This window comes from Neolamprologus multifasciatus, chromosome 12 (genome assembly GCF_963576455.1).
Source record: "Neolamprologus multifasciatus chromosome 12, fNeoMul1.2, whole genome shotgun sequence".
Classification (NCBI taxonomy): domain Eukaryota; kingdom Metazoa; phylum Chordata; class Actinopteri; order Cichliformes; family Cichlidae; genus Neolamprologus; species Neolamprologus multifasciatus.
In genome coordinates this window covers 2,126,997-2,141,718 of record NC_140450.1, presented here as the reverse complement: position 1 = coordinate 2,141,718, position 14,722 = coordinate 2,126,997, and the positions used below count along the sequence as shown (strand labels likewise).

The 14,722-nt window shown below is 42.6% G+C and overlaps 1 protein-coding gene across 1 annotated transcript in view; it reads right to left on the bottom strand.

The window, feature by feature from the left end:
• smarca2 (SWI/SNF related BAF chromatin remodeling complex subunit ATPase 2) overlaps window positions 1-14,722 on the bottom strand; it is a 61,816-nt gene that overhangs the window by 23,356 nt on the left and 23,738 nt on the right. Inside the window, exons 16-24 of the mRNA XM_085179944.1 lie at window positions 14,557-14,720; window positions 12,445-12,511; window positions 12,225-12,335; window positions 10,743-10,985; window positions 8,494-8,607; window positions 7,788-7,892; window positions 5,746-5,832; window positions 4,942-4,988; window positions 1,804-1,970 (exon numbers count right to left, since the gene is read on the bottom strand). Coding sequence (XP_085036070.1) covers window positions 1,804-1,970; window positions 4,942-4,988; window positions 5,746-5,832; window positions 7,788-7,892; window positions 8,494-8,607; window positions 10,743-10,985; window positions 12,225-12,335; window positions 12,445-12,511; window positions 14,557-14,720 — 1,105 coding nt within the window. The remainder of the gene's footprint in view (window positions 1-1,803; window positions 1,971-4,941; window positions 4,989-5,745; window positions 5,833-7,787; window positions 7,893-8,493; window positions 8,608-10,742; window positions 10,986-12,224; window positions 12,336-12,444; window positions 12,512-14,556; window positions 14,721-14,722) is intronic.

The following is a 14,722-nucleotide window of genomic DNA, read 5'->3' as shown; positions in this document are numbered from 1 at the left end:
AGACACCAGGACATCAACCCAGCAACAGGACTGGTATCTGCTCCTTTGTGTGAACACAAACAGGAAGAGCAAGCTAACAACACAAAGTGACCTCCAGCACGCTACTCGTGCACATATCAGACCAAACCGCCAGAAACCAACTTCATGAGGTTGGCATGGGGTTCTAGAGTCCTTTAGTGGGACATGTGCTCACAGACCAGCACTGTGTGGATCAACTCATTTGACCTGAGATCATCATGAGAACTGGCAGGTCTGGCACAGCAGCCCATTCTCTCCACAGATGCCAAACTGAGCCTGTGACAGATGTCAAAGACTCTGGGGACACCAGCATGAAGGGCAGTGGGTCAGTGGTGAACTGGGGAGGAAAATTTTGGAGGGTTATTTAGACCTCCATATGCAGGCACTGGTACCCTGCCAGGGGATGAGCATCAACAACCGGTTCTTGTAGAGAAGCAGTTCGCAGTAAGTTTGATTCCTTGGAATTGTTCATCTGTTTGCCTATCGATTTCGCTTACTGTGCTACAATCAGCTCACTCTAGTTCGTGTGCAGGAGAAGGAAAATGGTGTCTCAATCTGCACTGTATAGACATTACTCTTATTCCACAAAAGGACAGGAGCATGAAGTGAAAACTGCATCCAGGACAGAAACAACTGCATTATGCTGCTAACACAACTTCGGCTCTTTGCTAGCACCTGCACAGACAGCATGCTAACGCTAAGCTAGCCAAGACCCCAGAGTGATCTTAAAGGTGAGTGAGTGCTGACTCCAGCCCCCAGCCAGACCCTGAACTTCAACAGGTAACAAACTGATGAGCCGTCAGGCTGAAGCCTGTGTTTCTATCTGTTCATGTTTCTAGAGTAGAATCACCATGACGATCGCTTTGAAGTCTTTCTATAATGGTTTCCATCTTTGGTTAAATACGAACGTTCATTGTGTTGGTGTGTATGACAGCAACCTATAGGTCTAGATTGTTAAATGGTAATTATGAGACGATGTTTCATGTCATTTTACGAAGAAACACAAAAGTAATGTAACAAATTAAGTAATGTACTGCATTACTTTTAGAAAATGTTCCGTGTAATTTGTGCAACAGTTACTTTTTTTAACGATGACCCAACACTGATCACATCAAAGAGGGGAAAACCTCAAACATGCACAAACATTTGATCCACAGCATTTAAGTGTTATGTTTTTGATATGCTGCTAGTGATGGTGGTGACTCTCAGAGCAGAACCAGTGAGAACCCAGCGAGGACTGATAAGGAATAGAAACACGAGGACGTGACTCGAGAACCTTCAGTGAATCTGAACCCACCAAACAGCACCAGAGTTTACCCAGTGGCTCACTAATGCCCCAGGACACCACATGCCGTCTCATCGGTTGTACGTCCAGATGTTGTCGAGAGTGCGTCCAGGCATGTGGGAGCAACTTTCAGCTTTTCACTCTGACATTTGGTGTGATTTTGAATCAAGTCGATCGTTTTGTTCTCAGTAAATTAGACACAAAGAACATCCGAACAGATTTTCAGCTTGAGTATTCGTGCATTGATTTCCACGGTTCCTTTCATTCTCTTGAGCAGTGCAATAATCCAGCAGCTCCACTCACCACAAGCTGCTTCACTGTCTCAGGTAAAGATACTACAACATTAATCCCCTCGCTGCATATCAACAAAACTCAAAGACAGAATCTGATTTTGTTTCCACTCAGCTTCTTTCAGGACTTTAAAATATGCTGATTCTGCCTTTGTCCTGATTCACAGGCTCAGCTCAGGACACCTCAAACAGATGTGTGTGTGAGCTCACCGTCAAGACGCAAGTACTGAAAGTTGCGGTATCCGAAATAGTCCTCCATGATTGTCATGAGAGTGGTCATCTGGCAGAACAGCAGCACTCTGTGGTTGGTGGCCTGGAGCTTCGGCAGGATGCGATCGAGGAGCTCAAACTTCCCAGATGCTCTGTACAGATCAGGCCTGAGTGCAGATAGTAAAAACAAAAAACGGATCATAAACTTTTATTAATCGACTTTTAAAGCCTGCGTGGCATCTAGTGTGACAGCAGGGAATGGTTTCAAATTGGCCGATGAAAGCCTGACTCAGAGTTTGAACAACAGCTGAGGCAGCTCTGGGCTTTTACGTCATCTCTGTGAAAACATGTTCACTAAATCTCTGAAGAACATTATGAAACATCAACACATTATCTGAGCTTTTTAATCTGTCCTCTGTCTCCTGGAACTTCAAGCTACTTAAATGTTTCTGTGTCTTCAGCGTGATTTGTTTATTAAACAGCTCCAATATGAGAATATACAGCTGGATTTTTTTCAATATATTACCAAGACTGTGTTGTTAACCCTTTAAAACCGGTCAGAGCAGGCCGCTCTGTTTTGCGTAACTATTTTTAAATCCCGGTAGCTCTGCAACCACGTGAGCTAGCGCAATAATTTTTTTTGCATATGAAACCAGAGGAGTTGTACTTACATCTTCTGCCATCAGCTTGTCCTCGGTCACAGTTTCCTTCCACATATAACTTTGCAAAAACTGCATAAAAAGCAATTGCAGCAACAAAAACATAATATTCCAGAAACACGCTTTGCCGATCCGATCAGCTGTTCATAACACTTCCTACGTCCATCAGCGCGAACTATCGCATGTCCGCCATGACCTGCCCGAAACTGGAAGTGACGTCATTTTCGTGGAAATGTAGTTTTTTACCATCAGGGCCTCATGAGCCTATACTGGTGTTTTTAAAAGTTATGTTTGACTTTCTGACTTTCTGTGTGGTTTCTGGGATGCTTAGGACTCATATTGCACTGCTGGAAATAGTTTATTTTGATGCATATGCTGCTTTTTTGCAAATTTGCATTATAATATTTATTTTCGTTTTTCCTGCAGTGTATAAAAATTGGTGTATTTCAAAAATAAAACTATGAAGACACTCAAAAGAAATTTCCTGTGGTGGGAAACTATTTTGTGCAACTTTTTTAAACCTCTTAAATTTCTCTAACTAGAAATATATGTTAAAAAAACAAAAACAATTTGCAATTTTTTTGTAGTTTATTGCACTTTTTTGCAATTTATGTAATTACTATGCACTTAATGCAGACATATTATTAAAATTTAGGCTGTAATGGTTGTATTGATGTATAGCAACTTGAAATGCTCCCAAAAATGGCTCCACAGCATGTAAACATATAATATAAGCTCTGGCAGACTTGGTTCTATGGTAGGTCTTAAAGGGTTAAAAACTCTGTCTCTGTCCATGGTTTGATTTCTTCACATGTGTGGATTCAAAAGCAGCTTTAGAAATATATTTACTCAGGACATTGGTGACATGTTCGATCCTTATTTCCCTGCTGTATGTCCTCCTGCTCTGTTAATGAGCGTGTCACTGAACACAGGAGCTCCAAGAAGAGAAATGCCGGCCTGTGGCCTGACTTCAACGACAAACATCAGCTAAACCCAAACACACAGGCGCTGATGTTAATGCTCTCTGAAAAACAGAGAATCTGTTCGCATTTTTAAAAGCTTGCTGCTGCTTACAGCAGGTATGAACAGTGGTTTTTATTATTCATCATGTTTTATGTGCACGACGCATCTTTTGTTAAGTAGTTAACTATTTTTAGGTCAAGATACCGTTTGTGTGACATGAAGTGGAGCAAAACTTTAACACCTCGCCTAAAGTGAACATTCCCAGTTTATGTAGCAAATAAGGTGACACTCCACTGGACACCCCCCATTCAGGTATGTTGAGGTAAATCACTGGTTACACCTGTGCTATTTAAAACAACATCAGTAATATGTTTTATAACGAGCGTGACAAAGGCTGCAAATAATAAGGTTTCAATTTACGATGAGAGCTTCTCGAGCTTCTCGACCTTTAACCTTTTCAGACTTTACGCTCTTCTTTGCACACCGTGGAACCTTCACTGTCTCCACAAAAATGGGACAAAAGCACGCCTGTTTTCTGGAATGTTTTGTAGTAAAAATCCTGCAAAATTAGCGCTGTGCGATATGACCAAAATCTCAGATTCCCACATTTATCGTGCAGACAACGATATAAATCACAAAAGTTTTACACTTCTGTAAATTCTGTGAATGTCAGGCAACTCGACTTGTTTTCAGCTGGGCGTCGTGTACCTGGAGTCGAGCGCTACATAAGTCGAAACGGCCGCAATTTCCTTTGTGAGCATTTATTGCCCGCCGTGCTGCGAGGAAAAGCCTGTTCTAAGGTTTCGAGATCCTCGTGCCTGAAGCAGCATTAGGCGGCGAGCTTAACACTTCAAACTTTGACTCTCGTTCCAGCGCGCTGCATACGCCTTCCATGAAATCGGCGCCGTCTTTCACGTCGGGTTCACGCGTCCTGTTCCTGCAACACAGCTGGCTGTTTCCGGCATGTTCCATGTAAACGTGGACCCATTCTCACACGAGGGGTTCGAGGTGAACGGCTGCTGTGAATAATTGCTCTCTGGTGCCAGTTAGAGCCGAGCGCAGCAGAGATGCAGCAGTTATGACACGTTGGCTTCTTGCATGTGAAACCTCGTCATCCTGAATTAGGTGTTCAATGATTCCACACAAACTGACGAGCTCTATCGCTGCACTCGTGTAAACTGACGTAAACAATATTAATCATTCACTTTCATGTGTGGATTTTTTATCATTAATAAAGATGAAATTAAAAGCAAACGTTCATGGCGGGAAACTCTGAATCTCTGGAGAACTGAATATAGCAGTTAAGTGCTTAACGATGTCTGAGCATCAATATGAGCTTAAATCTGTTAAATCTTTATTTTACTTATTTACTCAGCATGAGCATCTACAGCACTGCCTTAAATCAAATGTGCTTTTCAAAGCACAAAACAGATCGATTGGCCACTGTGTTATTATGTTTTCATAACAGTAACAGTGTAACAGTGAAGGACGCGAGGCGTTTGATCGTACGACTCACCCACTGATGATGCCGTTTGGATAGCCCAAGTGCTCAGCAAAGGATTCCTGCAATGGAGAACAGCAACAAGTCAAAGCAACACAGACAATTAAACTAAGTCCTATAAACGGCAAATATGTGACTTCTTGTGAACGTGTCACAAGATTAACAGGCAGGTTTTAACCAGCTGATCTATCAGCTCTGTTTCTGTGTGGACCTGAGAACCAAACCAACATTAACAAACACAAGAACTAAACATCAATGAAAACCTTTGTTTGATCACATTTACACGACTCTATCAGGACTTCAATCATGAGGCTGAAGCAGTTACAGAGAGTCGCCCCAGCATCCAAACAGATGGGCTCAAACGAGCGTCAGCCTCAAAGTCTACCAGCCTGATCAATTTCTGCAAACACTGCAAGCCATATGTTCTATTACTCCCCGCGAGAGCAAAGACAAGACGCTTAATGCTCTCCTGGTATCTGAGGAATTACTTTTACTTTTAGGCAATGTCCCAACAACACCATGAATCAGCACGGCGTGGAACAAATATGGCCGATGTTGCCGTTAACGGTCATCACAAGCCAACACTTTGGAACTTTGGAAACAACCAATTTGTAGCAAATGTAAAAGGACCAGGTGTTTAATGTTGGTGTGTGAGGTGTGGTGAATCCTAGACTCCACTCTGAAGTGAAAACCAGGGCGACACACACGTGGTCAATGATCTGCTTCTCACCCTGAACTCAAACCTAAATATCACAATTCAGTAAATGTGCAACAGTTTGAAATCGACATAAATATTGTAGCAAACAATCCCACACTCACTTCAATGTGCTGGAACATGTACGGGTGGTTGCAGATCTTCTTCAGCTGCATGATGGTGTTCATTAAGGTCTTTGCTCCACCTTTGCCCTGCAGAGATGTATTAGAGATAAAACGAGTAAAAAAGACCCAAACAGTCTGGATATGCTGATGCTACCAATCACCTACACGACCTTATTATTATTTCTCTGATTGGCTTTCTAACAATTACCTTGTTTTAAACATGAACAAGACAGAGACGATGATCATAGCTCCTCCTGATCTATATTCTAAAATCAGTCAGGTTCTTGCCCCTTTCTCTTCTTCTGCTGAGCCAAATATTCAAAATCTTCCAGTAATATTTGACTCTTCTTTGGGCCTTGACTCACACGTAAAATCTCTGTCTCCTTCCTGTTTCTTTCATTTAAGGAACATTTCTAAACTGCGACATATGATCTCCTCAGCTGAACTGGAAAAAATCGTCCATGCATTTGTGTCATCGCGTTTAGATTATTGTAGTTCCCTGTTTACCAGCTTGGATAAATCATCTCTTTCTCGCCTCCAAGCTATACAAAACGCAGCAGCCAGACTACTAACTCGCTCTATCAAGCGAGCTCACATCACTCCTGTTTTATGTTCTTTACATTGGCTCCTAATAGATTTTAGAATTCATTTTAAAATGATTGTTTTAACGTACAGAGCACTAAATGGCTCCAGATTATTTATCCAAGCTTCTCACAAAATACACGACTGCTCGCCGTCTCCGCTCACAGACTCAGAGTTTGTTGGTTGCTCCCAGAATACGTCTGAAGACGAAAGGGGGCGGAGCCTTTCAGTCTGTGGCACCAAGGCTGTGGAACAGTCGACCTCTACAACTACGTTTGGTTGACTCTGTGGAATCCTTTAAAAAACAGTTAAAAACTTGTTTAAACAAGCTTTCTGTTGACCAATGCTTTTTACATTTTTAGATTTTAATTTACATTTAAACTCTATATTGTGCATTTTGCTATTTATCGTACTGTTTATTTTAATCTCTGTGTGCAGCGCTTTGTGACCACCTGTCTATGAAAAGCGCTTAATAAATAAACTTTACTTACTTACTTAAACTTTACTTATTTTAATTATTAACTATTTTTTAAAAACTTGTGGGAGTGAAAACAAGGTGTGAACTAAGTTTTGACCGCTCCAACATTTGTTTAAGGAACCACATTCTGATTGGTTTGGAGCCGTGTTTGCAGAGGAACAGAGCGGTGCCGACTCTGTGTTTGATCTTTACCAACTCGTGAAGGAAGTATTTCCTCAGCTTCTAAAATAAGTCAGTCAGCGTGCACTGGGCTGTCAGAGCTTCTTCAGTTAATAAAAGAAGATGAAAATCTGTCACGAAGCTCAATAAAGTCAAAAGGAGATTCAGATTCAGGAGGCATTTCTTGTCCCAGTTGCACCCGACCCCTAACGTCCCTCCTGCGGGTGGTGGGCCATCAGGGGCTCCATGGACTAAGGCCCAGCCACCAGACGCTCACCCTCCCTGGCCCTGGGCTCCAGGGCGGGGCCCCGGTAACCCCATCCCAGGCAGGGTGAACTGTTCCCATGATTGGGCTTCTGAATCGCCCTCTGTCTGGTCTCTCACCCAGGACCAACTTGCCATGGGAGACCCCAGCAGGGGGTAGAAGCCCCTGGGATCCCTGGGACACACAAACCCTCCACCACGACAAGGCAGCGATTCTCAGAGGGGCTCCTCCCCCCTTTACATGGTCACATTGATGAGCACGATCGTGACGTATCCATGGACAGCACTACACTTCTTTACAACGTCGTGGACGCAGGTAACACCGACTAGTTTGTTTTGAACGCAGGTCATGGGCAGAATATTCCCGCGAGTGCTTTGGAAATTAAAATGTAGCTTCAGGAGTCAAATTAAATTTATAATATCCAATTAAATTATGCAAACATAGCAAATGTGCACTCAAAGAAAGCTCAAGGTCCTTCTAATGTCAAACTGCAGACTCTTCCCAAAGGCTTTGTCGACACGGACAGAACAAAGCGACGCCGAGGAGCCGATGATCTACCTTCTTGTCTTTCTCTGAGCCGTCAGTGAGGAGGATGCCTTTCTGCATGTGGCGGTACAGAACCTTCTGTATGGCAGACATGTCGCACTTTATGACGTACTCCACCTGCGTGAACGACAACATAAACAATTAAATGAAACTCCAGTGGCACAGTGGCGTCTTTTCAATAGTGAGGCTGTTTGAGCCAAATCCCCATCAGTCAGCTCAGCACTGACAAAATGAGAATGAAAATAAAGAAAAGTTACTTGACAGAATAATAACAAAGAAAAGCTGTGACTTTGTGCTTCAGCTTAGAAAGTCATCTCCTTCAAAATCTTTCATTCTTTTGAATAAATGGATGGTCAGAAGAAGGCTTCGGATAATTTCCTGTCATCAGTTAAGGTGTCTGGCTCTGTGTCACAACAGTTAAGCGATGCAACCGTATAAGTTGATAACAATGTGTTTAGGTCACACAGACTACTTTATCTCCTTTTCTTCAATTACAGTGAGGCCAGGAGCTCGATGCAGTACAAACCTGCAGCTTCAATTACTTTGGAAAGCAGGAATGTTGCATCCAAGGTCAGCGAAGACTATCCCGTTCCTCAAAGTGTAAAATCAGCTCATTAGGAGCGACTTACACATGCGTTACATGCAAACAGCAGTGCAGGGTTGGTGCACTGAGAACTCTGTAGCGTCCTACATCAACGTTCAGTCGTGTTGACCTCACCTTCTCTGGCAGCTGAGACTCCACCTCTTTCTTCAGCCTGCGCAGGAGAAACGGGCGGAGCACTTTGTGCAGACGCCGGATGATCAAGATGGTTTCCTCCTCGTTTAAGTCGACCTGAACGCGTCAGAAAGAGGGAGAGGTGATGCCTCGCAGCTGTTTGTTTCGTGCAGAGTGACGAGATTCCTGCCTGCCGACTTTACGCTAAACCGTCATTTAACCCAGAAGTAAAACTCTTAAGAGAAAGAAGCTCTTTTGCAGGTTGTTATTATCACGCCATGTTCTCCACGGCGAGATAAACAACAGCTCCTGGAAGAAACCCACGCTGGCACACAAAGAACATGCAAATCCCAGACAGGAGGGTCCGGCCTGTTTCCAACCACTGACTCACTCTGCTGCCATTATTACACATCACTGAAACCTTACTGATGATAAGAAGCGTACCTGTATCCACGTTTTCCTTAAGGGTGCCGTTTTAATTAAAAATTGTTTGGCCACGCTGCTTCTGTTGCACTCAGGGCAACAAATTGTTTTTCATGAACTAAAACAGCAACTACTAGCGCAAGAAAGCAAAAATACGCTTAAATATTCTTTTCCTAAATCATGCAACGCTTGTACAGCTGGAAATGAGCAGAACACAACTTATTGTTCAGCTTAGAAATCATCTATAACTTTTAATTATATGCATCTAAAAAAGTAATATGAGATGAGCTGCATGTAACCTAAAGATGGATCGTTGAACTTGGTGGGAGCGGGCACTGCTACGGGGGATTTGAACGTTTTGCCTTCTCCCACATGAAAGTCCACATGTTTGATACGACACGACCCCAAAGGACTGTGTCCTCTCCTAGCATTGAACCGAGACCTTTGTCCAAACCGCAGTCACATGACTGCTGAGCACAGACAGATATCAGAGACCACTTCCATGCTGGCTACCGCTCGTGCTCTTTGGAAGGCGCGATCTGATATCCTCGTGTTGGTGTTGTTCCCAGATCATCATACTAAAGGTTGTTCCAGGATCAACATTGCAAGTGACCAATCAGAATGTTGTGATGTCATACTTTTGCGACTTCGGGAAAAACCGGCGTAAAACAAAAAACTGTACTTAAGCTGCGAGAAACCGCCTTTGTCCGCCGATCAACGGACCCTAACCCTGACCCTGACCCTTTAATAATCGCTAAGCAGAATTGATATTGTCCTCGCAACATTGGAATTTCATAAATGCACGAATGGGTTGGTGCGCAAAAGAATAACGTCACAATAATGTGAGTGGTCACTTGCAATGTTGAACCTGGAACAACATTTTCATGATGATCTGGGAACAACACCAACACGAGGATATCAGATCATCCCTTTGGAAGACTGTACAGAAGCATCGAAAGCAGTCGATGAGGAAACTGCTTCTAAATGTAGGACGTGAAACGTCACTCCTGTAGTGACGACACCCAGATTAACTCTCAGGTGTCTATTTATTGAAATCTTTTACTTTTTGAATCCTGCCTGTTTTTGTGAGACTCACTGAACTTTCCAGGGACAGGAAATAAAATTCCCTGTGGATACTCAGACATTCAGAACACTAACAGAGTCTTAATGCAGTGGGTATAAAAACATTCTCCCTTATGCATTTAAATGAGCCGTGTTAAATTTTACACATAAATGACCTAAATAACTTCCCTTTGCTTCCTTGCCAGGAGTAATGAAACATGTGACTGCTGCAAAGAAAAGCAGCGAGCTGAGGGGAACAGATGGAAGCAGGTCCATTTAACAGCTTTAAATGGGGTTAGGGTATTTCTGTGTTCAGTAAAAATCAGCCCGTTACAGCAAGAAAAGGCTGTAAATACAGTTTTTAAAAGGATTTCAGTTTTTACACTTTTCTGATAATGAATGATAATGTCTGTACTTATCATCACTTTAAAAGTTTTAAGTGGCCTTGATCCAAATGACATGAAGGACTTATTAACCATTTCTGTGCCCGAGGTTCCTTCTGATGGTTTCTGCCATGAGTGAGATCACGACAGCCAAACTGTAAAACTTCTTCAGTCTCTTTAATCTCAGAGCTTTCAGAAATGATTCGTCTCTTTCTCATATCTCCTTTGTAAATTTATACTACATGACAAAACAAAATGCATTATGTATTATTGTTTGATCTACGAAGGTTAAAACTAATTATTAACTTGATTTGCAAAACCCAGATTCAGCATCAGCCAGCGTTAGCTTCAAACTAAGACACCGGTCGCTCTCCTGGCACCTACCCTCTCTCCTGTCATGGCGAAGGGTGCGTTAAACCACTGCTCGAAGGTGCTGCAGCACTTGAAGATGGTGGGCAGCAGGAAGTTGAGCAGCGCCCACAGCTCGGGCAGCTTGTTCTGCAGAGGAGTCCCGGTGAGGAGCAGCCGACGGGGGGCCACGTAGTGCGTGTTCAGCACCTGTGTCAGTTTGCAGTGGTGGTTCTTCATGCGATGACCCTCGTCAACGATCATGTACTTCCAGCGAATCTGTAGGAGACACGAAACAGAACCCGAGCGCAAATGAGCATTTTAAATATTTCAGTTTGTATCTCAGTCGTCGCTGCAGGAGTTTGATTTTGCACTTTGACGACCGTCAGGCTGCAGAATAATTATTATTATTATTTTTAATGTATTTATTTATGCAAGTTTCAAAATTTTTACACATTCACAAACAGCGGGACAGAGGAACACAGACAATAAAGACAATAACAACAACAAAAAAACAAAAACAAAACACAGGAACAAACAAACAAAAAAAAAAACAGAGCAACAAACCCCACAACAGGCCAGCACTTATTAAGAACAGGCTGCAGAATAATTCTAAACACAAACAACAAGCTTCTGCCTTTTATTTAGCGTGTTTCACACGTTCTCATCTGACCCGTCATATAATGTGTATTATGAGCACAAAAAGGCTGTAAAATGTCAATAAAAACAGAATTTACAGATTGCAGATCTCATATTTTAGAGAAAACATATTACGTGTTTAAACTGAACAAATGCACAATTTTAGGTGAAATATTGGCTCGTTTTGATTTTGATGGCAGCAACACATCTGAACAACAGTCCGAGCAACAAAAGGCTGGAAGCTTTCCTCCAGCTGCTGCTCTCCTCAGCTCCAGATGTTTGATGATGTGGGCTGATGTTAAAACAAGAGAGGATGCTGCACAGTGGCAAACTGTTGTTTTGGAGACATATTGCTGCCATCAGATTCAAAATGAACAATTATTTCACTCGGTTTAAACATTTGATGTGTTTTCTGTGTTTTGTTGTGAATAAAATATAGTTTTGTAAGATTTGCAAATCCCTGTGTTCTAGTTACATTTTATTATTTAACCTTTAAAAAGCCTCGAGTGAGAAAAACAAAAATCTGAATTTTAGCTGAAGATGAAAAGTTTGTTCATTAAAAACAACAAAATGTACAAAGTGCAAAAGCGAGCGTCAGTGAATAATGCATGACGCATGATTTATTCAACTGACGAGATGAAAAGCAAAGCGAGGAAACTTAACATCTCTCAAATTACTGCACGAAACAAACAACAATCACAGTTCTGTCGCTTCTCCAGATGTTTTGGTGATTTGAGCTTCGGCAGCGGCGGTGGATGGAAGCTCACCGTAATTTCCTTTTGCTCATTTTGTGGATATTTGTGAAGACGGAGACGCTGCAACAGGGTTCAAGTTAGGAAGCACATTATAGATAGAAGAAAGAGGTTTGATCCTTTTCACCTTAGCCAGTATATGCTTGTCTTTGATGATGTATTCATAGGTGGTCAGCAAGACGTTGAACTTCCCGCTGCGGAGCTGAGGCACCAGCCCACGACGCAAAGCAGGGGTGCCCTGTGTGGAGAGACAAAGAAGAGACAACGTTCTGTCGTAAAGAGCAGAAAATCTGAACATCTGTGATGTGAAAAAAGAGACTAGACTAAAAAACAGAGATTTGTCTCACCTTGTAAGCAATTTTAACCACAGACGGAGCCCATTTGTCGAGCTCATAGACCCAGTTAGACAAGGTCCTGAAAACAGCATTTAAATGTGGTCAGAATCTTCAAAGACGACAGATTCATCAACACTTCATTTACAAAACCAGCCAAAGAAACCATGAAAATGCACAAAAGCAGAGACGAGATGAGCTCTGGTTCAGTGGCACACTGGGATAAACTGCTGTGTGCTAAAAAACAGACCGTTTTAGCCTCCATATTTGCACACTATGCATATTAAAGAGCACATTACACACAGTGGCCTTGAGCAGCGAATTAAGCCTCCGCTCAGCTTCCATCACTTAGAAAGAAAAAAGTGCTCTGCTCATTAATCATTAAAAAAATAGGCTTGCTGCTAAAAACAACCGTTGTTCGCTCTAATCTTCAAACACCTGCAGTTAGAAACCAACATTAAAAGGAATAACAGTTAAAAAGTCGAGTGTTTTCCTGCACTCTGCACACTTTCATCAGCCCTAAACCACTTTGACTTTTCCCCCCTGAACGACAGCACGCTGCTTTCCTGTGAGGGGAATCACACACTTCATGAAGCTGGATCAGTAACTGGACATATTCCCACACTCTAAAAACAGTTTTAAAGATTTATTTCGACCACACCCGTAAAGTCATCAGTTATTCACATTATCAGATGTTATTTTGTAATGGTCAATAATGCATTATGGGTTGTTTTTAGCCTGAATGTTGCACAGTTATAAAGTGTTCGTGAGCGGTCCCACACATGAAATAAATGAAATAAATACAAGCCTCTCTATCATCATTAAACTGCCATCAAATATTTTGGCTCCTTTGACCCTATAATGAGATGCACACAGCCTTGTACTAAAATTCAGCATCTTTGTTCGGGGCAAAAACACTCAGACATGCTAATTATCCTCCCGTGCTGTTTTAGCAGCTTAAAAAACTAAACTGTGGCAGAGGTGAGGTCTTTGGCTCTGCAGCAGGGGAGCGGTGGTGCAGCAGGCGTAATCAGGTCTTTTTAGTGACGCCGGGTGACGAGAGCAGAGGCAGCAGGAGAGCTGATCGATTGGACCGAAGACTGTGCTAAACCCAAAAAGTACTGTGAAAGCACAGTAAAGAAAAGAAAGCCATAACCAGAACACCGTGTGGTTTGAGGGGCGTGCAGGGTCACATAAACTTTATTGATGAGGTAATGCCTCTGTCCTGCTGCAGTCACTAGAGTGTCTTTTATCCTGTCTTCCTTCTCTCACACCAACCAATCACAGCAGATGGCCCCGCCCCTCCCTGAGCCTGGTTCTGCTGGAGGTTTCTTCCTGTTAAAAGAGAGTTTTTCCTTCCCACTGTCGCCAAAGTGCTGCTCATAGGGGGTCATATGATTGTTGGGTTTTTCTCTGTATCTATGAAGCGCCTTGAGGCGACTTTTGTTGTGATTTGGCGCTATATGAATAAATTGAATTGAATTGAATTGAACTAGAGCAGTAATGTCATATCCATCTCAGGGGTCAGGTGGCATCTCTCCCACAGGGGAAGCTTCCATTAGCAGTTAGCATGAACTTTGCTGCTTTGGCTACATAAGATGTTCTGATTACTCAATGATTTATTTCTCCTGCAGTTTAAATGTTGAATGACAACCTAGCGTACTCTCAGGTTATTTCAGTAACACAATCTGAGTGCCAAGTAGCTGCACTGACGTATCTGAATAAATGCAATTTGATTGGCTGAACTTTTCTCTGCACATTGCCTCAATTATCACAGGCAAAGCAAACCAGCAGCTCCACAATTCAGCACCTGGTGTCAAAACACAGAAGAGAAGCGAGACCTGAAACACGTCTGTGAGTGTCTGCCCGTGCCTCCATCTACCTCATACTAACAGGAAGTGGCCTAAGAACACCAATTTAACTTCAATAACAATAAGCACCTTCATGCACAATGCATGTTTAATGCAGCTGTGTAGTGCTGCTAATACACCAACAAAAATAAAGCCTTCACACGAGTGATTATCATTTGAAGTTCTTTTCAAAGGTGACTCTAATAACGTTAGATCTTAGGGTGTCATGACATCGCGAGATAAGAGCCACGATTGATACTGGAAGAGAAGCACTAACGAGAGAGGAACGATGATGAGAAAGGGACCGTTGATCCTCTTGTGCTCCATCAGGTAGGTGATAAGGGCGATGGTTTGGATGGTTTTGCCGAGCCCCATTTCATCAGCCAAGATGCCGTTGAGATTGTTGTTGTACAAGGACACCATCCACTCGAGCCCCTGGACCT